The sequence below is a fragment of the Siphateles boraxobius genome, unplaced genomic scaffold, assembly GCF_051911475.1.
Source record: "Siphateles boraxobius isolate OS27281-9 unplaced genomic scaffold, OSU_SipBor_1 8, whole genome shotgun sequence".
NCBI classification, from domain to species: domain Eukaryota; kingdom Metazoa; phylum Chordata; class Actinopteri; order Cypriniformes; family Leuciscidae; genus Siphateles; species Siphateles boraxobius.
In genome coordinates, this window is record NW_027509208.1 from 31,129,226 (window position 1) to 31,156,585 (window position 27,360).

Below are 27,360 nucleotides of genomic sequence, written 5' to 3' on the forward strand. Positions count from 1 at the left end.
ATTTATCAAAATTCTGTCTGAATTTTGACTGAGGAGTTTTTGGACATTGAATGGCTTTTCTGATGTAAATGTGATGTTATATCACATTGTTTACAAGCTTTTTTATTGACGTCTATCTGCGGTTGTCTATCTTCGGTAACTTGTAGTGTATCTTTCAACATACCTTCTGATGTTCATTCATGTTTATTTTGTACTGTAACTATTCGTAAAGCGGAAGAGATTATCGGTTCACGTACCACTTGAACGGCAGCATTACAGCAATCTGTCACACCACATTAAAGAGCTCAAAAAAAGATTGCAACAGCTTGATATTCTATATGAAATTAGCCACATTGCACATATACTAAATAAGTTATTATATTTCTTTAAATACGCTTTCTTTGATCTTTTGACATTGACAATGATTCAAATTACTGAAAAAGAGTTTGTTGAAATCATAGGTGAAGGGTGAACCAACTCCAGGGTAAGGCTAAGAATATGCACTTCCCCTTTAAAAACATATTTAAATAGATTTTAGATTAGTTTAAAGTTATGTTTTGCTGTAAAACCTACACATCCCAGTACAAATGCTTCTGATGAATTATTTGTTATTGAAGTGTCCACATTCACAAACCACTGTTAATTTGAACAGGCAAACTCTATGCAGGATTAGTCATGGCAGAAAGCGTTTAAAGATCGGTCCCTTTATAATCACTAAAAAGATGTCACTCATCTTAGTTCATCTCACAAAAGTTCTGTTATAATCATTGAAGCTGTCTACACTGCACAATGAGTGCAGAACTAACTAGGGATCCACCGATACCACTTTTTCCAGAAAGAGCCGATGGCGATATTTTCATTTTTGGTACTCGAGTATACCGAATACCAACTATACCGAGTACAAATGCCTGTATTTTCATTGCATTTGAATTTTTTAAATATCATTTAAAGACAAAATTTAAATATAATAATTTAAATAAAAATTAAATTATTAGTTTGCTTAATTCATTTACCAAATAGATGTTTCCTTCAGTTATTTTCATATATTTTTGTGCCTGTAAAAATGTATTGTACGAGATTCTGTTACCGTTCTGTTCACTGTTCATTCTATTGCACTATTGTATTTCATCTACAGCGCACATTTAGAGCGCTCAATCCACTTCGCAGTGAGTACAGGCTATAAAGTGTACAGGCCTAAATATTAAATGTATGCTTAATATTATATTAATTTGATACATTTATTACATAGACATATTTAATCTCTGATATCTAAATATCTCTGTTTGCCAGTGTTTATTTTTCTGGACACAAACACTGTACTGTACACATGCTGCGTGGTATCGGTTTTTGCTATCAGAGCATCTGAGTGAGTAGGAGCACGAGCACATACGGTATCAGTGCATCCCTAGTACTAACTTAAACTTCTCTGATTGGCCATTGAGTTCAAGAAATCAACAGATATTTTGTGATTGGCTATTGCTCAATGCTGCAAAAAACACATTGTAAATAGAAACCTTTGACGTCCTCTAGAGCGCAAACCCATACACACTGGATCGTTTGCCAAATCTGTTTCGCCAATATAATATTACGGATAAAACTGATCCTAGAACTATGAATGTATAGATGTATATACACAGATGATGGCTTGACCAAGGCATGGACTCTAAAAAACCCATGAAGGTGCCCTGTGGTATTTGGCACCAAGACCTTAGCAGCAGATCCTTCAAGTCCTGTAGGATGTGAAGTGGAGCCACTGTGGATCGAATGTGTTGGTCCAACACATCCCATAGATGCTGGATTGAGATCTGGCGAATTTCGAGGCCAGGGCAACACCTTCAACTCTTCATCATGTTCCTCACACTATCTCTGAACAATGTGAGCAGTGTGGCAGGTTGCATTATCCTGCTGAAAGAGGCCGCTTCCACCAGGGAACACCTTTGTCATGAAGGGTCCACATGAATGGCTGGACCCATGGTTTCCCAGCAGAGTTCCCTGTTGGTAAATTCTCACCACTGATGACCAGGAGGAACCCACAGGCCTTGTCATTTCAGAGATACTCTGATCCAGTCACCTTGCCATAACAGTTTGGTCCTTGTCAAAGTCGCTCATATCTTTATTTCTGCATCCAACACGCTGATTACGAGAACAGATTGTTTGCTGATGGTTTGTCTACACAAACCTTAATATGTGGCCTTGTTAGAAAAAGATCAATGATATTCGCTTCACTTGTGACTGACCATATACAGTATGTATATGCGTGTGTGTGTGTGTGTATATATATATATATATATATATATATACACACACACACACACCAGTGTAAATGGTGTGGACCGTAGCCTCCAGCACTGCACATATCATGATTTCCCACTGAGGAAAATTTTCAACTGAATAGTGCTGTGTTTGTTGTTGTTGTACAGTACAGTTAAATGTTCATATAGTCTAAAGAAAGAGGTCAACACACTTTCACCAGATCCACAAATTAAAAGATAATTTGTGTATAATTTTATTTGATGAAGGCGTGGGACTGTTTATTCCCACTCATGATTAGAAGAAGAACTCTATTTTCAGTCTCTTAAATGTGCTCTAAGTGAATAAACTCTGCATATTACAGTAGCCGGGATCAGGGCTGCAGTCTCTTGTATTTCTGCACATTTCCTCAACATTACAGTGGTTATGGTGTATGCACTGGTGAATTTGCTATGTTGATCTCACAACAAACAAAATTACGTCATTAAATTTGATTAACCTGTGTATTGATAAAAGACATGAGCTTTATGACCACAATAGGCACTGGATGGATCAAAGGTGAAAGTGCATTTTATGTTTTATTTTGACCCAAACAGCTAACCAGGACAATGCTGACATGAAAGTTTCCTTAACTCCAGAAACTGGTCAGGCAGCCAAGTAATGCTCATTAGCATTTTACTCAGCCCTTTGTGTTGTCTATGCAAGCATCACCATTACCACTGTTCATACTGAATAAACCACTAATACCACATGAGACCTAAGTGTTATACCTGGGTGTTCACGTTTGTCCTTTGGGAATGAATGATGCCACAAAGCGATGTGATTTGCTGAGAAGATAGTGCTATTGTTTTATTTTTTTAAGTGATCAGACTTACACCTGGTTGATAAGATTGGCCAAAATAAACAAATAAATTAAAAAAATCCCACAGACATATTTAAAGTTGAGACCCAAGCCATATCTACACAGCAAAATATTTTTGAGACTTGGAGGTGGAAACTTTTGTTGTTATTAGTGAGAATACAAATTTTTCATGTAGTTAACATGAAATTTAACAAACAATCTTCACATTTTAATCTATAAACCATATTGCTTGAAAGTGTGGGTGGACATAAATTATAACAACATTAGTTAGCATTTCTATTGATTGTTACCTACAACAACGAACATGCTGATTATTCTGTGTAGTCTCACTTCATTTTTTAGTCTTTGTTACACTTTGCATGTACTTTGTAATAACAGTAAATTATACACAATTATGCAACTAACCATAAATCAAACCATTAAAGTACATGATGTTAATTAATATTATTTAAATGTGTAATTTCATTGTAACAAGGACATCTTAAATAAGTGTAACTCAAACTGCGCATTAAACCAAAAGATACATAACCACCTTGAAACAAATGTTTCTGTGAACCATCTGACGTGCCTTAGACTTTTGCACAGTACCAGTACTGTATTTGATTTACATATTTACTCATCCATTTTGTATGCTCATCTCTGTAGGAGATCCACCATCCACAGAGGTTCCTGCAGGATCATACCCGTTCATGGTCGATTCTGAGGATGGGCGTAAGGTTCCTGTGGTCCAGGCCTATGCTTTTGGAAAATATCTGGGATTCCTAAAAGTGACTTTTGATTCAAATGGAAATGTGGTGAAATATTCAGGCAACCCAATTCTTCTGAATAGCTCAGTAACACCAGGTAAGGAAACTCTAAACATTGAAACAAGCTAGGGAATTTAAGGCACATGGTAAATCAATAGAGCATATAGGACACTAGGCTTCCAGAAGTAAAAATTCAACCATGGAGAATTTTTGTGCTCAATGGCTGAATTCTGAGAAAGAATTTGCTACTCGCCATGAAAATTAAATTTGTAACAAAGGAATTGAGCAGGAGCCTTCAAAGCCAGCAAAGCTTTGCCGATGATGTTATTGAGTCGGTCTTTACCAACAGATATATAATTTCATAATTAATGACTACAAGTCAGTGGTTTTATATTGTGTTATTTTATTTTTATTTACAGCGCTTCATTGGAAGAAAGCAATGTCTTGTTTTTCTGGATTTTTCCAGATTTGCTTCAAGTTTGTAATGTTTTGAATTAACTTGGAGCTGGTTGGTTTAGTTCAAGTCTTAGAACTCTTGATTGACGAATTTTTCTAAATCCTTTTGGAGAACATGAACCGGAAATATACTTCTGAGCCAGGACCACTGAAATTGTGGGCACTCACTGGAACTTCAACCTTAACTCTAGTCCTGGGTACCCACCGCTCTGCACATTTTGTATGTCTCCCTTATTAAACACACCTGATTCAGATCATCAGTTTGTTGAAGAGCTCCATGAATTGAACTGAGTGTCAGATAAGAGAGACATACAAAATGTGCAGAGCAGTGGGTCCCCAGGACTGAGTTGGGAACTGCTGTAGTAAACTGCTATAATAGGCATGTCCAATCCTGCTCCTGGATTAGCCCTAGACTACCCTAATTAAACACACCTGAACTGGATAATCAAGGTCTTCAGGATTACAAGTGCTGCGTCCCAATTCGTCTACTTATACTACGCCCTAAAAGTATGTACTCTTTTTGTGAAGAAAAAGTATATACTTTTGAGTGTGTAACAAAAGAGTAGGCAAGCTTTGGGACATACTATCACGTCATCTTTAACAGACGGAAATGTTGAGTGCATCCTGTCACCGTAAAGTGCCCTGTCAATCATCCTGTCACCGTAAAGTGCCCTGTCAATCATCCTGTCACCGTAAAGTGCCCTGTCAATCATCCTGTCACCGTAAAGTGCCCTGTTAATCATCCTGTCACCATAAACTCACCTGTCAATCATCCTGTCACCGTTAACTGCGCTGTCAATCATCTTGTCACAGTTAAAATCCTCCATTCAAACTAATTTGATTTCCTACCGTTTCAGAGAGCACGTTCATCTGCCAGTCGTGGGTCTTTCATGCGGAGACTCTCCTCGTGTGTTTGAAATTTGAATATAATGATGCATTTAAAAGGTAATGGCTAAACGTATCTTTACAAAAGTTTACAATGATGCTGCAGATGCAATACAATGTAGACAACGTTGAAGAAATACATTTTCGTCAGGTTAGATACTGATAATTAATCCCTCAAACCCCTTTATCTAAACCTCTCTACATAACCGGTGGACTCGCGGGTCCTCCATGTCTGTAGTTTTTTAACACTTTTCACTCGTGTTTGTAGTTCTAACCGAATTCTCGTCCAACGCGCGATGGGTTGTGGGCAATATTAGCCGTTAGAGTGTGCATCAATCTGCACTTCAGATTCTGACCGGAAATAGTAGACCATCCGGCTATCTTTGGAACACTCATTTCAACATACTACGATTTGGGACGTACTAATTCTATTTTCGAATACTATTTAGGACGGATAGTATACGAATTGTGACGCACCCAAGGGCTGGGTCCGAACATTAGGAAGCTGACTTGTTGCTTCGCTGCTCTATCAGGCATTGACTTTGCAGGAAGCGTTTGCGGAAGCACCTCACGAAAATGATTTCAGACAAGCTTCTGAGCCAGTGTAACGATTTAATGATCTTTTTGTTTCAAACGCAGTTATGAGTGTAAATACTTATTTGAAACAAAGAAAAGGTACCGTGAATTTTAAATAGTAGCTATACGAAGATTTATCATAAATGCCCGGGGTTTTTGTGATGTTATGCTGTCTTTTTCTGTTTTTTTGTTTGTTTCTTGTTTTATAAAATTTGTATGTTTGTGAGGTTGAAGCTACTTAAATTGCCCTGTAAAGGGACAAATAAAGATTTTACTACTACAGCAAAATAGAGAGAGATTTGGTGAAAACTAAGCAAATATTTAATTAGGTTACACTTTATTTCGATTAGTCACTTTAGACATTCTGCTAACTATAAGTAACTTTTCAACTAAATGTCAAACTAACTGTCATTAGAGTATTAGTAGGCTGTAGTAGACTGTCAGTTGACTGTTAGGTTATGGTTAGGTGTTAGGGTTCAGGTTAGGAGAATAAGTTGACATGTAGTTGCTAAGTTACTTATAATCAGTATAATATCTGTTTGGAGACCAACAAAATAAAGTGTTAGCAAATATTAAGAAGAAAGTCAACTAATACTCTAATGACAGTTAGTTGACATCTAGCTGCAAAGTTACTTATAGTTAGTAGAATGTCTAAAGTGGACTATCGAAATAAAGTGTTACCTTTAATTACTTAAATAGTCATTTCTCTCTAGTACATTTATTCATTTAGCAGATGGTTTATCTAAAGCGACTTACAAATGAGAACAATAGAAGCAGTTAAATTAACAATAGGACAACAATATGCAAGTGCTACAGGTATGACCCTCAAAATGACATCAAAAGTGGAAAACGATGGTCAAGAACTTACATTTACACAAACCGCAACTTTCAGACGGCATCTTTATTTGACAACTGTCACAGAATGGAAAGCACAGGATTGTGGGATATCAAAGGCAGTGAAGGCTACATCTATGCTGCTTTCAAAAATCGATTAGATGAAGGTCTCTCAGGGGACAGAAAGTGAAGCGAACTTTGCATTCAGATGTGCCTTGATGCCTTCCTACAGTGGAATGATACCTCTGAAAGCAGCATATTTTAGTTTTCGGATGCAGCCCAGAAACTTCCAAGGGGGTGTGTTGAAGCGGGTTGGACGTTGACCGACCAGGAGCAGGATTGGACACCCCTGTACTATAATGTACCTATCAGATGTGATGCATTACTGTTGTGGATTGCCCTTATGATATGTCAGTTTCAACCTGTCAACCTATGATCCGACTTTGTCTAGATCCAGACATTCAGGCTGAAGTGGACAATTGGAGGAAGAATCTGGCCAATTACTCTTCTCAGTATGTAGGACAGACTCTTGTCTATCTCAATGGAACTTTTGAGGAATGTCGATTTCGTGAATGTAATTTGGGAAATTTAATCTGTGATGCCATGGTGAGTGAATAGGTCTATGATTTTAAAGATAAATTTGCTGTTAAAGTTTGGAGGAATTTTTGCATGCATTCAGTGAAAGCCTCCTGGAACCAAGGAATAGACTTTTGTCTACTGTAGTGGACATTATATTTTAGTTTTTAGGTTTAGGTTTTAAGACTGGATGCCTGTAAAGAGCACATTCAGGGCTTTTCAGAGATATCAAATGTTTGGAAGGGTTTGCCATGACACTAACTTCTAGGTCTTCACAGAACAGGGCATTGATTTCATACATGTCTACTGTAGGACTTAAAGGAGTAGTTCACCTTAAAATGAAAAATCACCCCGTGATTTACTCACCCTCAAGCCATCCTAGGTGTATATGACTTTCTTCTTTCAAAACAATTGGAGATACATTAATAAACACCCTGACGCTTCCGATCTTCATAATGGCAGTGGATTGCAACCATTGCTACCATCAGTTTGAAGCTCAAAAAAGTGCATCCGCCCATCATAAAAAAAAACTCCACACTGCTCCGGGGGGTTAATGAAGGCCTTCTGAAGCAAAGTGATGAGTTTGTGTAAGAAAAATATTCATATTTAAAACCTGATAAAGTAAAATTCTAGCTTCCGGCCTAACGCAGTCTGCTTGCTCTTTTTATGCTCTAAACCAGTGTTTCCCAACCCTGTTCCTGGAGGCACAGCAACACTACACATCTTCCTAATCAATCATACCTAAATCATCTCATCAGCTCGTTAGTAGAGACTCCAAAACCAGAAATATATGGGTCAGATAAGGGAGATATCCAGAATGTGCACTATTGGTGTGCCTCCAGAAGCATGGTTGGGAAACACTGCGCTAAACAATGTAATGACATGAAAAAAATACTATATTCAAAAAAACATTTAAAAAAAATCTTAGGCCCCATTTACACCTGGTGTTAACATTCGTTTCAGGTGATTCAAGCTAAATCTAGGTGTAAACAGGGTCCAAAGTAGGGATGCGGTATCGGCTCCTATACTCCAATTCTTTGCCGGATCGGGTATCGGTTAGACGAGACCGATCCAAATCTGATATTGTGCTTATACTATTCTGTGTTATTGTTAAGCCCCACAAAAGGCACATAAACGTTATAAAGCACCATAAAGTTTTCATGCACTATATTATAGATGTTCTGAAGCCACTTTATAGTCTAATGTGAGGATATAAATGAATATTTAATTAATTAAATTCAAGTTCACGTAGCCTAAACTCTTCCCTCCGCTGCGGCTGTCAGTCATTCTCCATTCAGCATTCAAACAGCGTGTCGCGTTTTTTTACGACAGTCAACGCGATTGAAACTCTCTCCAAGATGATTCAATGTTACTATTATTATACTTGATCTGTAGATAAAGGTCTATGGTTTCGCATAAAACAACTTTATGTGCACTTCACGTGCAGTAACTGAAATTTAAAATGTTAAAGGTAAAGGCTCCATAAACTATTGCATAGATAGATACTATAGAGCGTTTTCACTACACGTCATCAATCCGGAAGTCGGCCATTTTGGAGGCACTGAATGTAAACAATGCCACTGAACTGAACGGACTTGCATATTTGGCTGATTATTACTGCTGAAAAATGGTCGTGTTTTGGTCTGTACTAATCGGTCGCACCGGGTAAAAACATTTCGAGTTCTATAGACTGACACGTTAAAGAGAAGAGTGCAAAAAACGGATGAAAGAAGGCGTTTGTGGTTGAGAGAGGCGCAGCATTAGCCACATGTGTAAATTAAGCGTTGACTAAGGCTAAAATGTTGACGTAAAGTAGTTAACTATGGCTACATTCACACTGTCAGTCCAAATCCGATTATCTTTGTATCCGATTGGAATCTGATCTAAAATGATGTCCACACTGTGTATCGCAACTGTTCAGATCCGAGTTGTGCGTTCATGCAGCTCATTGGCAATATGGCAATGACGTAGCGTTGATGGAGGGGTTTGCGTTTGCAATAGAGATGTTGTCTTATTTAAATTTAACAACATGGAAATGTGTAGCCGCCGCGCTGGACTCCTGCGGCTTCGAGCTGCAGAACTGTAGGAGGGTATGCACAGATTTTTTTCCACGCTCTTATCTGCGCCGGTTTCAAAAATAATTATTTTCTGCCTTTCCGAAATAGGATTTGAATAGAATTACAAACCACATATGAATGTGCTTTTCTTTGGCTGACAATCTGAACGTAGCCTATGTCGGGATAAGAAATAGAAGGAAGAATAGCGGTAAGGGCTAGAGAAGCTAACGTTAGCTCGTTCGGATCTTTACCACATATTAACTTTAGTTAGTCAAAATTCCGTGCTGTTTCCTGCTTACTAAGTCCTTATCTATATGATTTCGTTTTTTTCTCCGTAGTTTAGACATCATAAATTAGTGTAACAATGTGTTCAGTAGTACATAAACAGTGCAATCCATGCTATTGTTTACATCCGAGTATCTCCAATATAGCCGCGCATCCGGGTAACTGACCAAATCGTGACGTTGGTGCAAACCCTCTATATAATATACTACGTATCTGTATGTCTTTGTGCATTGAACTTTTCAATGCGGACTCGAAGAGCTGCGTGCTGTGTGCATTTTGCTTCAAAGAATCATTCTGCACTCGGGATGCGCATAATCGCTTTGTGTCGCACTGTATTGGAGTCTTTCATATCATAATAATTTTGTGCAATGAAATATTATTTATAGCCTTTCTTGTTCTGTCCTATCTATCATATGTTGCTGCCTCATTAAACAGCTGCGCTGAACATTCACAGTATACAATACAGTCTTAAATGTATAGTATATACTTGTTTTTCATGAATGCATTTTACAATACAAAAAACAATGTGTAACGTTTTACCAGATTTAGTGCTACACTTATTGTGTCTTATTTGTTCCCCACTAAATAATGTTTTTTTTCACTAAATGTTCAGATTTTATACAATTATTGTGCACTTGTGATTTTTCTAGAGTAAATTTTACTGCTGAATTATCCACTCATCTAGTTTATAATAGCATTTTTGTCATGGATTATGATCATATCTTTTATTGATTTGTTGTTCTTCTTTATTATGAAGTCTGTATTTAGTAGATTGTGTTTAACACACACAAGAGTGATTATCAGTTCAAAACACAGAGCTATAGAAATTCTATTTGATTTAAAAAAAAAACTGCGCTGGTATTTGATCGGTATCGGTCGATACTCAGAATTTTTGGTATCGGATCGGTTCAGAAGAAATGGTATCGGTGCATCCCTATTCTAAAGCTTTTTGTAATCACCCAAAACTATCTGGAGGCATGTACAAACACACTTGTAAGGACCGACTACTTACCTCATCAGCCTACCACTGAGCCAAGAACCCTGCCAGTAACATGCAGCTTCAAAATAAAATAACATAAACTGAAACGCCAGACATGCTAAAACTTCACACACATCCTTCAGTATGCAATGCAGTGACAAACCATGTGGTTTTTTGAATGCAAGTCTGTTTGCACCTGGTGTTAACATTTGTCTTGTCTGACCACCTGTGGTTAGATCACTGGACACAGTTGTTACTATCAGGTGCAAAAAGACACACATTGAAAAACAATCTTTGTACCTGAAACGATTAAATAAAAAATGTAAAGCTATTTAAACCAAAATGCGCCGCTCTAAAACCATAAATAGCGACCTCAAAGGTAAATATTGAAACTAAGAACCCATAGAGCAAAATCTGAACCAGTGGGAAAGTGAAAATAGAAATTCCAAGTAAATGGTAAGTTAAAGTGCTTTCAGCCTTAAACAGAACTGATATTTTATTGAAGGTAAAACTAAGTGATAGATTTGCTGTTAATCTTGACCTTAAAATCATGGGATTACACTCTTTGCTTGTATTTCAGGTCCATAATAATATTAAATATGCTGATGAAACCCAGTGGAACCATGTCAGCTCTTGTATTCTGAACAGTGGAGCCATTCGATCACCTATTGATGAGCGAAACAGAAATGGTATGGTTATCCAAAATCTCCAGTGCAAATAAGAAATAATATTGAAACAGTCCTAATGCATGTTTCGATTGAAGGTTCCATCACCATGGAGGACCTGATCGCTGTGTTGCCGTTTGGAGGCACATTTGACCTGGTCCAAATGAATGGATCTGCTCTGCGAGAGGTCTTTGAGCACTCAGTTCACAGATATGGAGAAAGCACTGGAGAATTCCTACAGGTGTCAGGTATGTTACCGTACATTGTGAACTTCTTGTAAACTTTAAAAATTTGAGCACTGTAATACCATTGTCAAGTGCTCAAAATGACATAAAACACCACAAATCTAGTCCATATGACTTGAGCGTTAAATCAGATGAAGCAATATAACTGTTCATAATTCCTATGCAGGTTTTCAGCTGGTGTATGATATATCAAAACTGCCTGGAAAGCGTGTTAAAAGTGTGAATGTGCTCTGCACTGAGTGTCGAGTGCCCCGTTATAAACCGCTCAACCCCAAGAAGGTGTATAAAGTGGTGCTGCCCTCTTACCTAGTAGACGGAGGAGATGGATACTCTATGATCAAACACCAGAAACTCAAACATGACAGTGGTAAGTCCTCATGTATGCTTATACCATGGTCTGTCTGAATACTCGATTCTGATTGGCTGAAAGGCATGCAATAAAACCGTCTAATGCACAGCTAGTTCAAGTCACCATTCTATAGTAATGCACTGTTTTCATTGAAGCACACACATACGTCACTCGCACACACACAAACATTCAGGAGCACAAAAACGTATCAAAGCTGTCCTGTGACTTTTAGTAATTAAATAGCTTTGCTACATGCTACATGTTGAATTGCTACATTATATTTCTCAGCAATGAGGGGGTTACATCGCTGGTTTTGAAGTAATTAAACTCACAGCTTCATTGCTAATAGAGTGAGATGCTAAACAGATACAGGTACGAATCTCTCTCTGTTGATAAGTTATTTAAATAAATGCTATAATTCATTCATTCATTCAAATAAATGTAATTTATTTGACCTGTAATGCTGCCTGAATCATAATCATACACTGTTGGTTCGTTGGCCAGAGGAGGACTGGCCCCTGACTGAGCCTGGATTCTCCCAAGGGTTTTTCTCCATTCTGTCACTGATGGAGTTTTGGTTCCGTGCCACTGTCGCCTTTTTCGCCTTAGTTGCCATTGGCTTTAGGCTTGCTTAGTCGGGGACATTAAATGTAACATTTATTTTAATATTCAACAATAATATTGATCTACCTGTATTGACACCATTATATGAGTAATGAACTGAGCTGGATGATGACATCACGGTGTACTCCAGAGTGGCTATATATAAATGAACTAAATTAATAACTTTTTTACAACAAAAATGAAACATCACTGAACTTACTTCAGCTGGACTGTGACGCTATTTTCTTCTGGAAACAAACTTTGTTGCATTATTTTCCTGTTATCTCTGTAAAGCTGCTTTGAAACAATCTGTATTGTAAAAAGCGTTATATAAATAAATATGACTTGACTTAATCTTACGCAATACACTATCTGTGTCTGATTCAAAGCGGACAGAATGCTAGATCTAACTAGCCGTAACTGACAAAACAAAACCTTTACTCTTACGGTCAAATATTGGGCTGCAAACATCAATAACAGCTTTAAGTTGTAAATGCTGTCAAAAGAATGTGGTATAAGTGGAATAATCTACAGCTAGCTGTGCATTAAGTAAGGGACAATGTACATCCAGCCGGTTGTTATCTCAGAATAAAACCAGACAGGGTGATCAGGACTTGATCAGGTCTTTCATCGGCCTGAAGGGGTTTATTCTGTGAGAACAACCGGCTGGATGTACATCATCCCGCTTATTACATGGCTACTTGCCACAAGTAAAAAATTAGACACGAAATATCGAACTAAGACTAAAAATTGTATTAGCTCTTTAAACGCAAAGCTTCCGCGAAGAGAGCAGTTGCTGCGCGGAAAGTTCAAACTAGATGGACATTTAAGAGATACGGTATACAGTAATAGCACTTATTACACAGTATTTCACCACATAAATAATTATGGAGATAAGAGATACTGATTTGAGATTAAACTGTTTTAAAATTGTACCTGTTTGTATCTTATAATCCAACAGTGTAAAAACCAAAATGGCAGCAACTTAGTTTGTATGAAATAAGAGAGAGCAAGTCTACGATACTGGATGACACAAATAACTGTACGCAAAATATTGAGTTTTAATATTTTATTAGCTAACCAAACGTAAAACTTCCAAGAATAATTTTTTTTCCTAGCAAGTGTATAGCGCTGCTGACTTAATTGACCCGGATGAGCCAGTGTTGTCTGTTTTTAGCGATTGTTATCTGGAAATAACATACCACTGGATGGCACGATTGACCAATCAGAATGAAGTATTCCACAGAGCCATGTAATAAACGATTTTAATCCACTTTGCCTCCAGGTCGTACATTAAAATCGTTTATTGCACAACTAGCCGTGGATTGTCCGTTACATATATTCAGATTTAACTGCATATTTTATCATATATTTAGTATTACAATATACTATGTACTGTATTCCACAGGCAACCTGGATATCGAAGTTGTTGCCAGCTACATCTCAGAGAGAAAGAGAGTTCATCCAGTTGTGGAAGGACGTATTCAGTTCTATTCAGTATCCAGCTCTTGCATTGGACATCGAGGATACATGCCCATCATTTTTCTAATGTGGGCTTTCTGGGTCATGATTGTTTAGCCAGTCAGATTACTTTCAATGTACTTGTGTAACAACATGTAGCATCAGAGGAAAACAGGAAACCTTTAACCCAAAGATTAGTTGCCTTCATAACAGTTCAGATTAACTGACAATTAACACTGTGAAAGAATGTCACTCGTCTTGTTTCACGAGTTGTTATTAAAGCAATAAAAAGATCTTCTATACAGGCATTTACTACGTTTCAGGCAATTTTATCGTTTTGTATTTCAGTAATCCATTTTACACAATTAATAGTTTTGTTTTTAACTCTTTCCCCGCCAACGTTTTTTAATAAAGGCGGTTTTTAATATTTTTTTTGTTGCATTTTCACAAAAGTTTTATAGCCTCCCCAAATAATTTTTTTGTACGAATATCTGAAAATGCAATATATCAAAAGAAAGAACAGAGCCTCTTCTTTAAAAAAAATATTCCAGCCTCATGCATTCTGAAGTGCATAAGCTATGGTTTTATCGCTTGTTTCTGCTTTTTTTTTGCCAATGTTTTGATCCAGAGTTTCGGTACTCTTTCAGAAGTTGCGTAATAGTACCGTATAATAGTGATGAGATTCTTCTCGCGTAGAGTTTTTTTTTAAATATATATATATGATCACAATTAATTAGCACAACTTAGAAGATTATAGATGGTGATATGTGATTTCTTGTTTGTCTGGCAAGAAATCACCACTCTCTTTTCTTAAATTTGCTATTCTTGTTCCTATAAAGCATTTATTTAAACTACAGTAGAACATATATATTTATCAAAATCCATATCAAATCCATTCATTCATTCTACTACATATGACCAGGGACAAAAAAGTTGGATATATTACATTTTTATTTACTGAGAGCAAAGCGAGAACATTTACAAAACCCTTTATCCCAGGACTTTTATTTCGAAGTAATCATGACATACAAGTCAAAAAATAATTTATTGTGATATACAATTGTTTTAGTAGTGCATCTAGTGGAGACGGTGAGACCTGCCTTCTGATTCTACAAAAGACAAAACAGCAGAAGCTCCTTTAATAAACATCATGAGCAGCTCTGTGTCAGAGCGTTCAGAAGAGCGTTACTTACTGAGCTCTGGGAATAACTCCTGGAGAGCGATGTCAAGCAGCAGATACGTCACCTGTTAGCAAACCAGAGGAAGTGATGATGAAAGATGAAACGGCAAAATTAGATGACAGTGGGAGCATTTGAGGAAATGACATCAGTACCTTAGATAAGCATCTGGCAGTTCATACCTGTTTGTTTAGCAGTGGCTGCTGAATGGCATTGAAAAGCATCTTGACACCCTCATACTTCGCTTCCTCACCGATACATTTCCCGACTAGATTTGAGAAAAAGCGCACATCAGTTAGGGATTATATGATCAAATTAATTAATATGCTAATTAAACTATATTGGTAGTTGTATTTTATTATTTGTATTTATCACTGGTACAAATAAACCTTCAAATGACAACACAACCATAAATCTGTTGCATATCGACATGCAGGTTTAGTTTTTTGTTGTTTTTGGGCTCTACTAGCATAGGTTTTCATGCTTGAATGCCCCAAAATACATTGTTTTTAATATATTTGACACTGTTGCAGCACCTTTCTTCCCAGTCTGTCAGAAACGTTTCCGAAAGCATCGTTAGTCAACTATGGAAACTATGTATGGTTTATGTCATTATCAACATAAACCGAGGTTCCAAGTTCCGTCATTATAAACATAAGCCGAGGTTCCACCGCAGGAACTTTCCCCAGGAACTAGGAACTTTGGGGTGAGCCTGGTGTGTTTCCACAGCAGGAACCAGGGTCTAAATGAAGTTCCGGGTAAAAAAATTCCCCCTCTGAAAGTCCCTGCTTGCGAGCTAGTACTTTTTTAAGTTCAGGAACTTTTGGGGGCGGGACTTGGGCACTGATTGGTTGAATTCATGCCGCATTTTGATTGGTTGACTCCACGCAGCATTTCATTTCAACTGGGAGGAGCAGTCGCACGCAGTCCTACGTCACCAGACTAATTTAATTTTAATTTGCCTAATCTTCTCGGTACTTTAGACCGCGGTGTAAACGCAGACAGCAACAGGTCTGGGGAAAATTGTTTTCGGGTAATTTCGGTGGAAACGTGGCTACAGTTGGAACGATTTGACATTTCCCAAACCATAGTTCCAACAAACATTCGCAAACAGCATCGCAAACTTACATGGTTGGAAGTACAACGCGAACTGTGCTTAGAAGCATAGTTTCTTGTTAAATGACATGTGGCCTTAAAGAGATCGTGCTCTTGGGCTCTTGAGATTAAAATGTGTATGTATATATATATATACATACACAGTTTAATCTAAAATTTTTTAAGAGTAAAATGTGCGTAAATTGTGCAAGGGAACTCCAGAATATGACGTGTGAGGGATCCCAGGATGAATCAAACATAAAATAAAGCAAAATGACAAGGAACAAAAACAGCGAAGTAATTATTAGGTGGCAAGTTCGTTACAGCAGCATTTTGGAGATCTCGAATATATTAAGCATAAGTTATTACTCCACCTGCATGTGATGTCATTAATGACAGTCCTATATTTTTAAACCAATGTGGTACAAACGACAGAGGTGCGACCATATAACTACAGTTTTAGGAAATAGTTGTGACTAGTTGGTTTCCAACGATGCATCATACTATGGTAGGTAATCAGTGAGTTACATCATCGTTGTACGGGAAACACAACCCTGTTTAGTTCCTGTCTCTTCGAAGCCCTCCCTTCTTAAAAGCACAATGTGCTCTGATTGGTCGGCTGGATCAGTGTGTTGTGATTGGTCAACTGGTTCTAGCGTGTTACGGAAATGTCACACCAGTTACAATAACCGCGAATTTTCAGCACACTACCAGGCTACGTTCACATTGTCAGTCCAAATCCGATTATTTATGTATCTGATTAGAATCTGATCTAAAATTATTGATGTCCAGACTGTGTATCTCAACTGTTCAGATCCAATTTGTGTGTCCCTTGCCACCCTTTGTTTTCTGGAATATCTGCATTGGATATCTGCAATGACGTTGTGATGGTAGGCATATGTGGAAATACAACAACTGCAACATGGAGGGATTTGCAATATAGATGTTGTCTTATTTACAGTATGATAATGTGTATCTGCCGCACTGGACTACTGCGTCTAATGAAGCAGCAGCAGAAACATAGAGGCTGGTACGAGCGGCTTCGTGCTGTCGTCTCCGCCGGTCACAAAACATGACTCTGTTACATATACAAAACATCGTCATTTTCTGCTCGTTCTGCACTTTGCAACAACACACCCTTTAGCGACGTTTCAGCATGTTTCCTATAACGTCTGACGTTTACGTTTTACCTGGCGTCAGAAAATCACATAAACCAGGCGAAAACCGATCAGAGCAGTCAGACTGAAATGGATTTTCAGAAATGCGATTTGAATAGGATATCAAACCACATATGACTGTAGCTTGAAGCGGATTTGTAAAAATATTTTCATGAAATGTTTTGCTGTTCACACTTGCTAAATCCGATCGAATTTCAATCGGATATGGACAAAAATCATATTTGGACTGACAGTCTGAACGCTGCCTAACTAACTCAGCCAGTCTTTCCCATTTCTTCTTTTTAAAATATGAACTTAAGACTACAAATGAGGCATTTCAGGAAATTTAAAAAGAGTGGTTAATGAAACAGTGCTTCAGAATAATGATTCAGAAATAGTGATTACTGATATATAAAATAACTCCCTTTTGAGTGACTTTGTGCTTTGAAACTACAGATCTTTTTCATGCTACAACAGCAACTTTACACAGTAAAGAAAGATTGATGACTAAAAATTACTGTTTAATGTTATTTTTCTTTATTAATTTCTTAACGCATTTTGTGAAATCAGAGTATGTTGTACATGTGTGCTAAAGATAGATATGGGATGAGCTATATTTTGCATAGAAGTATGAGTGCAATGTAACATGTTCCACTGATGATGATACATCAAATGTGTACAGTTGGCATATTCTTTACAAGGAAAGGAATGTTTCACTGATGCATATGTACCACAAATGTATACACCGAGAGATAGTTTCTTAATATGGAAAGTGGATTGTGCCATGTGTAAGCATGAGGTATACGTTTCATTTTAAACATAAGCAACATGTTTTTCTACCTTACAGGGAAGTTGTAAGTCCCTCAGTGGTGTATATAAGCTCAATCCTTATAGTGTAGCACCCAGAGAAACATATAGGCATGATGGGACGAGAGGAAGGAGAAACACAGAGAAACATTTACAGCTGGCATGAGGGGGGTGAGAGGAAATAGATGGAGAAAGGACAGAGAAATGGGGAACAGAGAAATCTGCAATGAAGACCACCTCTCATGTAACCTTCTTCTATTCCTGTTTCTCTCGTATGTCTGACACATGTGTAAAAATAATAAATAAGAGATCTTTAGGCAAAGTAACTAGTGTAGCTTCCGTGATTCAACCATAACGGGGAAAAGATTAATTTTCAAATATACAAAGATGAACATGTAAAAAAAAAAGAATCATAATAGGCTTTTTTTTTTTAAAACACGGCATGTCACAAACAAATGATAACTGTGAGGTACTATGAGTTTACCTGGTAGGTATTTCATCATCTCCTCAAAGGTCTTCTTGGCTCGTCTCTGTTTGTCCTCAGGAGAGCGTTCCTCTGTGCTCTCACAGAAAATAGCATCTGCAGTATTGATAATTTGATTAGCTGAAGTACACAACTCTACCCATGATCAACAGTACATCCATGAACATTCATGCAAAGTGCAAATATTTTTTGATGTAATTTGCCATGTCAGTATTTCACTTACCCTCTGAGGGAATTTACATAAATGCATTTGGCAGATGCTTTTATCCGATGAAACTGCATTGAAGGTGTAAATTTTGAAAATATGATGTAATGCTCTACCGTTTGAGCTTCAAGAAAACAGATAAACTGTTTTTAAAAAGTTTTAATATTTCTTTTTTTGTGATGTGCTTAATTATTAATTTTAAAGGTTTATTATTTTATCTTTTTTGTTGTTGTTTTTATTTGTCATAGTGTGATTTTTGGTGAATTACATTGAATCCAATTCATAATATTTTAAAAAAAAAAAGTCAAAACCTGAAACTTCCTTTGCCCACTTACAGTCGAACAAACTTCCAAACATGTTGATGGTAATTCCCCAAAGGGGAAGTGCAAAGTGAAGTCAGGAAGTGAATGTTTAAAGTTAAGTGGATGCTGTCCTGAAATGCATGGGTCAGATAAGGTACTGATGGTGTGCCTCCAGGAACTAACTAATGCTATTCTGTCTGTCTGTTTAGGTAGAAGTTCTGGTTTAATGTTGTTCATGACACGTTTAGGCAATGTTTGTTTGGTAGTTTTTAGATACAGGTATTACAGTATGCATTGAAAACTTGAAGAAATACGTTTATAAAGGTGGACTTAAGGATACAAACCTCGCAAAAGAGTGATGAGGGAGACGAGCCGATGCTCTTGCATGAGCTCGTCTAATTTGGACTGTAAATAGTCCTCTACGTATGCCTCTACAGTCCTCTTCAAAAGAATACGACCTGCACTTAGTAAGTGATGTATCCAATCAGAAATGCGAAACACCACACGACCTGTGGCAAAAAACAGCAGCATAAAATGATCCATTAACAACTGCGACATACTGGTCATTACCAAAAGAAAATAAATTTTGACTTGTCCCTACGTGCTTAAAGAATTAAAGTGGTGGCATGACATAGGTTTTTTTATTATTATTTTAATGTTTCTTGAGGTTCACTTATAATGTTAAAGCTTTTGCACAAAAAAAAATATTTTCAACCCTCTTTCTGAAATGATACGTTTTTAAGGGGGGCTCCTTTAAAGCTGAGATCCTTCTGAAGTCTGTACAGAGACAATCTGTTTATCAATCTCAAAGCGAAAGTTCTTTCACTCGTCTATTTGTCCTGTTGTCGACAGATTCAAGCATGTGGAGTATGTCAGAAACTGAATAATCATCTGTATACTGTATCCAGAGTAGACAGCATCAGTGATTATAATGGCTTCTATTTGCTTTTGACATGACACACATCTAGTGTAGGCAAATATCAGCACTGAAGCACCTGAACGACAGTAGGCGGGCCCTATAGTGTGAGGGTGTATCACTATTCGCCGATGTCTTGCTCTGGAGGCAGTCATATGCAAATGTATTTTTCCCATGTGACATCACAGATCCCGCAGTATTCAAACGAGCTGTTTTTGGAGCTTGAGCTTAAGGCAAATTTGATTTCTCATGTCATGACCCCTTTTAAAAAGTGTCACATCTCATTTGGTTTCAACATATGCGATTAACCAATGTCATCTTGAGTCTGTTATTCACACAAAGCTATCATGCGACTTCAGGTCACTATGAACTATTAATTTTTATGTTTTTTGTTTAAAAAAATAAAATAATAGTAACATCAAACAGGTGAATACATTTTAATTAGTTGTAGAAAAGGATGTGTATACCTTTTGTATTTGCTCTACAAATGTGTTACACAATATAAGAGTTTTTTAATCATTTGGATGAATAAACTCAAGTTTGTTGACACTCACCTATGAACATTATATAGTCATATGCACCATCAACCTCCATCACCTCCATGAAGTAGTTCTGGTTGTGTTTTCTCTCTACACCTTCAGGCAGATTGGCATTATTTCTGTACACCTCATTGAACAACTAAAATGACATGAGGAGAAATTGTGTTTATGATATTAAAGATACACAGACAGCCTCATTTTAAATTATTTGTGATCAGTAAATGGTTGTTTATTGAAGAATACAGTTTATATAGTGAATCTTTCAATGGAAGTGTAACAGTGACCTGTACAAAACAAGGTTTAGCCCAAATAATATTTCAACTTCACCTTCCGATATTTAAAAATTGTAAGATTTCACTTTTTTGTAATAATTAAAAAATGTAAAACGTGAAAACATTTTGTTTTTATCAGTTATAAGGCTAGTACAAATATTATCAATGCTTAGGAAATCTAAGAATAACCATTTCAAATTTCATGAAGAATTTTACTGCAGTAATGTAAAGATTTAATTGAGACTTAAATTTGCCTTTCCTTGCTGTAAAGAAGCCTTTTTTAAAACTTGGTACACAACTCCAGTGATCGTCTATTAAAAGGACAGACAATTATGAAAAACTGGGCTTTTAAGAAGCTGTTCAGAATTTTTGTAGCGTATATATGCGCTACAATGGTTTTAAATGTATTTTTTTATAGCGATAAAGCAGCCAGAAAAGAATTTTCGTTCATATCAAATTCTCAGTTGTAAAGGATTCTGATAAATTACATTATATAATATATTCTAATACATTACGGATATATTATATCTGAATTCTAAGAATGTAATTTTTCTGGAAGAAAGAAAACTAATGCATTTATTATATATATATATACATACACACACTGAAATAAAAATGTATATTTTAGTTTTATTATAGTTTATTATAGTTATGTGAATTCGTTTTTTCTATTTGTTTTTGCTTTTGTCATTTTATTAGTTTATTTTTTAAATTTGGCTATTTAGGTTTAATTTATTTTTGTTTTAGTTTTAGTTAGGTAGTTGTAGATTTATTTATTTGTAGTTAATACGTTTAGTATTTCAACAAACACTTATTTCAATGTATTGCCATGGAAACATTTCTAATTTTCATTTAGTTTAACTTTTTCAACTAATATTTATATTTTCTTTTATTTCAGCTTTATTTCAATGAACAGTTTTAAATCCAGATCATTTTAGTTTTAGTTAACAACAATAACCCTGCTTCATACAGTGTCTTTATCGACATTAAAAATAAAAATTTTCACAGAAACTTTTTGTTCACAAATAAAAAAAAAATCCAGAAAATGATCCACATATTCAATACTTAATAGTACTTAAGGGGTTATGGAAATATTTATTTATTTTTTGAGTAGAAAGCGTACCTTTTTATTATTTTCTGCAGTGGGGCTTAGGATGGTGAGCTCAGGCCTGCTGGGTTTGGGTTTAGGAGATTCACAGGAACTGAAGAAAGACTGGATAAATGGCTCCAGGTTTTGCCCTTTCTACAGAAATCAGAGAGAATATGAAGTCATATGAAAATCATTCTATGCTTGTCAAATTTTGTAAAAAAAAAAAGTTCTTCATTAAGAAGCTAGATGTGTGTGAAATTTTATTTACTTCATTGTTTCCTAGTAACATTTGTAACCAAACTAACACATTAAGACAAATACTAGTAGATCTGACATTTTAAATATAAAAATATAAAAACAAAGAGAAATTTATGTAAAGTGTATAATTTTTGCGTCACCAATCAGAATTAAAAAAATAATGACTGTTGTCAAACAGGTTACCGGTATGTCCCAAGGCTTTTATTAGGTCAAACAAGATAGTCCAGTTCTTATCGTACTTTGAGCTCTAGTCATTTGTAATAATTGCGGAGGTTGTCTGAGATCTTTATCCCGTGCGAATCGGCCATGTCTGTAATTTGTAAAGTAAAAATTCCCCCGCAAATAATATTATTTATTTGTGATTATATTAGTCCCGTGCGCATCGACATCTCTGTGATTTGGCCGGATCGTATATCATTTTTTTAAGGTTTTTGTTTCACGTGCGCCTTTTTATCCATCTTTCGCGAAGAATGGAGGCTGTGTTGGAGTGTTTTGATAGTATTTTGTGTGCGGGATCATATCGCTATACACACCTATATAATTTGCAGAAAGTGAAAGCTGAAAATCATCAGAAGAGCATAAAAAAAAATAATGATTAGATGGAGATGAATGACATGTATAGCAGCATGCGGTAAGGAACTTTATTCTGTTTATGTCATAATATATCATACAGCTAGACCTATAACGAAAAGACATTTCCAAGCAATAGCCTATTGACGTTATATACGGGGGATAAGTCGGTAAATTTGAGTAAAATCACAGGCTTCGGTTATCCCGTGCGAATGCGCCACATGGTCCCCAGATAGTACTAATCCCGTGCGCATAGGGCTTTTAGCTTTAAGCCCTATTCGCACGGGATAAGTATTACCTGGTGACCTCTAGTCATTTGTAATAATTGTGGAGGTTGTCTGTGATCTTAGCTCCGTGTGAATCGGCCATGTCTGTAATTTGTAAAGTAAAAATTCCACCGCAAATGACCTACCATATTTCACCGAACACCGAGGTCCTGTGATAATATTAGTCCCGTGTGAATCGGCATCTCTGTGATTTGGCGGGGTCGTATATCATTTTTTCAAGGTTTTTGTTTCCTGTGCGCTTTTTTTATCCAGCTTTCGCAAAGAATGGAGGCTGCGTTGGAGTGTTTTGATAGTATTTTGTTTAACGGGTTGGGGGGGTTAATTTCTAAATCACACGAGGTCCCCAGAAAATACTTATCCTGTGCGAATAGGGCTTTAATCAACTTTGAGAGACTCTCGCTACACTGCTCTCCAAAACCAAGAAATTATGGATTTGAACAACTGGTCTCTCAACGCAATTGACACCATCTTCTCGACGAGAAGTTTGGGTTCGGGGGAACCTGACTGCCCTGCCGGAACGTTCACAGCTGGCTACACGATGGACGCGTGGGAGAGGTGGAGGGTCGTGTGCCTGGCGGCTCTTTCCGTGGAGGACGTTGAAGATATCTACCTATTCGGCACCATGATAACAGGTCTTCTGCTGATTGGATTAGGCATTGCCCTGGTTTATCGAGGAACTAAGCAGACGGTGACAGCTGTCAAAAGCCCTGCAAGGCTGCCCGTGATGATTGAAGCGGTGGGCAGAGCTGTCAGCGCTCAGACTGGGTCTATGAACCACAATATGGATAACATCATGGAGAAGCTCACAGCTTTGCAAAGGCAAATGGATCATTTCAGAGACCAAAACGGACCAGGAGAATAGCCTGAATAAATTGAATGCGGCGACTCGCCCCAAGACAAAACAATCCAAATCTTATCTGTTTCGGCACCCCGTAACCAGCACTGGCCTTGGCCAAGGCCGCTGTTGGAACAACAACACTCCTGGAAGAGCAATGCAGTGAGCCGCTCTTGCATGGTTGTCTCCATGGCAACTTGCTGTGTATCGCTATGACAATCCTGCTGACTGAGGCTCCTAGATTATGGTGCTGGCTTAGCGACTCTCTCCAGGCCTACACACACATGAACTTACACATAAACAGATATGCACCTGCCCCACACCCCATCCCACGTGACCAGCGCCATAATGGCTGCAGGACCGGATGCTGCTTGCCTGGGCTGGACTACCTCCATCACCCACTCCCAACCATGTTGCAATGTCTTGTTTGTAGAGTGTACTATTTATGTGCTAATGTTGCTGAGGTGTTTTTTCCTGTTCCCAGACTGTTCTCCTTACAGGAGCATAGTCTGGGGGTTGCCTTTTTTTCTCCTCAGCTCTCCTCATGTCATGCTGTATTTTTCTCAAGTTGGCGCTGATTATAGCAGCCTCGGTAACACCTTATTACCAAAGCAAATTCCTTGTATGTGCACAACACTACTTGGCAATAAAATTGATTCTGATTCTGATTTTGAAAGTGTCCCAATGTTGGTGCATTTCTGATGGTAAGTGGAAGCACATTCTATAGCTTGGGGGCTTTGAATGAAAAGGCTGTTTCCCCCATCGTCTTGAGCTTACATTAAGGCTGATGTAGTAAAAGAGAGTTAGCAGAACGAAACTGTGAAAGCACCGGTGTAATGTTTTCACGAGGAGAAGAACGAGTGAGCACACGGGCGGCAGAATTTTGAATGTACTGTAGCCTGCTCAGAGATTTAGCTGGAAGGCCAGAGAACAAGACATTACAATAATCTAACCTAGTTGTAATGAAGGCATGTATAAGCCTTACTGTGTCTGCAAAAGTCGAGTCGAAAAACGTTTCTCAGATGGAAAAAGTTGTAAAAAGTAAAAAAAATGTTTTATATGTGCTTCCAATGTTAACTGTGGATCAAAAATTACACAGAGATTCCGCACCTGTGAAGTGGGAATTACCATGCTAGAGTCAAAAATCAAACTAATCTGCTCGGCCTTACGAGTAGGCCTGCATGATTCTGGGAAAAATATGAATCACAATTTTTTAGCTTAGAATTGATATCACGATTTTTTCAAGATTTTTTTCCTCATGAAGTGTAATTAGGGTTTCGTACAGATTCTGTAAAATAAAATTCCAGGACTTTCAAGGACTTTTCAGGCACTACTTTTTTGGATTTCAAGGACTTCAATAACCGATCCCTGAATTTTCACTGCATTTGTAATTTTTAAATGTATTAGTAGATAAACCAAAAGAATATAAATCATATTAGATGGCTTAATTTGTTCATCAAATATATATTTTAGGGCTGTGAAAAGATTAATCATGATTAATCGCATCCAAAATATAAGTTTGTGTTTACATATTATGTGTGTGCACTGTGTATAATTATTTTGTACATATAAATACACATACATGCATGTATATATTTAAGAAATATTTGCATGTATATACTGTATATATTTATATATAATTTATATTATATATAAATATAAATATTTTATATAGAAATAACACATTTTTCTTAAATGTATAGATGCACGTGTGTGTATTTATATATATACAAAATAATTATACACAGTGTACACACATATATTATGTAAACACAAACTTTTATTTTGGATGCGATTAATCACGATTAATCTTTTCACAGCCCTAATATATTTCCTTCAGATATTTTCATGCTTAATTGATCCTGCTAAAAAGCATGCTATGGTTTCTGTTACTGTCACTGTTCATTCTATTATCATATTTTATCTTTCATTTAATGTCATGACATATTTAGTGCAGCTCCAGCAGGGCTCAGTGCTGAGGATTGGTCAGTGGTACAAATGTTTAGACACCAGTGAAATACCAGTTATTTAATCAAATTTTGATACTACAACAAAAACTACCAGCCCAATTTATGTGAATTTAAAACATTATTAAAGAAAAGGAAGCAGTCCGTAACAAAATAAGAACAAATAATCGAATTACAAATAGGACAAATAAATACACAAATAGAACAAAGAAAAGCTATGAAATAAACAGTGTTTTTAGAGTAGATCGGTATACATTTGAATAAAGTAATCAAATGTGAAAAAATTGCAAATTCATTACTGTATAAATTAAATATAGATGGATATTTTTGTAAAGTTGAAAAGGGTAGACTATTTAGTCTAGAGCAGTGAGTAATTTCTTTGTCCTTTGTTTGATTAAAATGAAAACAGCAGCAGGTTTATTAAACTCCTGCCCCTTTAAGACCGAACGCACAGACCCCATTTGAACATGGCTAACTTACGTTCACTTGAGATATAACCGACTTTGTTTACTAGGATACTCACCAAGACGCGCATTTTTACATAATTTGTGTAAATCCGTCCTTACAAGCGCAAGACATGAAAGACAATTTAATTCAGTATTCGCGCGCTGAGACACTGCTTTGCGAGGCGCGTGCTGATGTTTGCGTTCATAGAACTTCTTGACCTGCAAACGTCCAGTAATAATGTAGAGAACCACTCGTTATACATAAATCAGGTAACAGGTCATGTTTTACTTTACTTACATATACGATTTAGTTTTCATCCAAATAACACGTGAACGATCAGGAGCATTCAACAGAAGTCCGCTCTCTCTCTCGTCAGTTAACGCTATTAATAAGCTAGATTACTCGTTTTAATTTACTTTGCCATTGACATCCGACTGAACTACAAACTTTACACTGATGTCTGTTTAAAGGGATGTGCTCGACCAGCTCGCGCATCTGTGCTTAGTTTCTAGTGCTCACGCACCACCGTGTTACAATATAGCGTTTAATATTCCACTAATAAGACACATTTACTTCATAGACAGCCTTCTTTTTTTTATCCCCATTATACTTTCTGTTATGAGTGTTTGTTTGTCTGGACACACACACCGTGTAGGCTATACACGCTTCAAAATAAAGGCCGATTTTTTTCTTTTCTTTTTAAATCGAAGTCATTTAAAAATTTAATCGTGAACAGGGTGAATCGAGATCGCGATTTTATAACAATTTATCGTGCAGGCCTACTTACAAGTAGCAGCCACAGTACCAACCTGCATTAATTCCGTTTTGGTGCCGTTCAGCTTCAGGAAGTTATTCTGCATCCATTTACTGATCTCTGCTGGACAACTACGCAAAGATATTAATGAGCAATGGACATCAGGACTACGGGTGATGTAAATCTGTGTATCATCCGCGTAGCAGTGATATCCAAGACCATATTTCCTGATGATCTGCCCAAGTGGAAGCCTGTAAATGTTAAATAAAATTGGACCCAACACTGAACCCTGAGGAACTCCCTCGAACAGGAGATTTGTAATTACCCCAGATTACAAACTGGGCACGATTCGTTAATTAAGACCGAAACCAACTGAATACTATTAAAAG

General features: G+C 37.0%; 2 protein-coding genes across 5 annotated transcripts in view; one reads left to right on the plus strand and one right to left on the minus strand.

The window, feature by feature from the left end:
- Window positions 1-14,116, plus strand: part of nt5e (5'-nucleotidase, ecto (CD73)) — a 70,026-nt gene extending 55,910 nt beyond the window's left edge. Inside the window, exons 4-9 of the mRNA XM_077219656.1 lie at window positions 3,737-3,934; window positions 7,040-7,194; window positions 11,066-11,174; window positions 11,249-11,398; window positions 11,562-11,762; window positions 13,756-14,116. Coding sequence (XP_077075771.1) covers window positions 3,737-3,934; window positions 7,040-7,194; window positions 11,066-11,174; window positions 11,249-11,398; window positions 11,562-11,762; window positions 13,756-13,925 — 983 coding nt within the window. The 3' untranslated portion in view covers window positions 13,926-14,116. The remainder of the gene's footprint in view (window positions 1-3,736; window positions 3,935-7,039; window positions 7,195-11,065; window positions 11,175-11,248; window positions 11,399-11,561; window positions 11,763-13,755) is intronic.
- Window positions 14,117-14,741: 625 nt separating this feature from the next.
- The window catches only part of snx14 (sorting nexin 14), a 116,966-nt gene continuing 104,347 nt past the window's right edge, over window positions 14,742-27,360 (minus strand). For all 4 annotated transcript variants that reach the window (XM_077219645.1, XM_077219644.1, XM_077219643.1 and 1 more), the window contains 7 exons: window positions 21,887-22,006; window positions 20,507-20,630; window positions 19,381-19,545; window positions 18,530-18,625; window positions 15,169-15,254; window positions 15,002-15,053; window positions 14,742-14,917 (listed from right to left, as the gene is read on the minus strand). In XM_077219645.1, coding sequence (XP_077075760.1) covers window positions 14,886-14,917; window positions 15,002-15,053; window positions 15,169-15,254; window positions 18,530-18,625; window positions 19,381-19,545; window positions 20,507-20,630; window positions 21,887-22,006 — 675 coding nt within the window. In that variant the 3' untranslated portion in view covers window positions 14,742-14,885. The remainder of the gene's footprint in view (window positions 14,918-15,001; window positions 15,054-15,168; window positions 15,255-18,529; window positions 18,626-19,380; window positions 19,546-20,506; window positions 20,631-21,886; window positions 22,007-27,360) is intronic.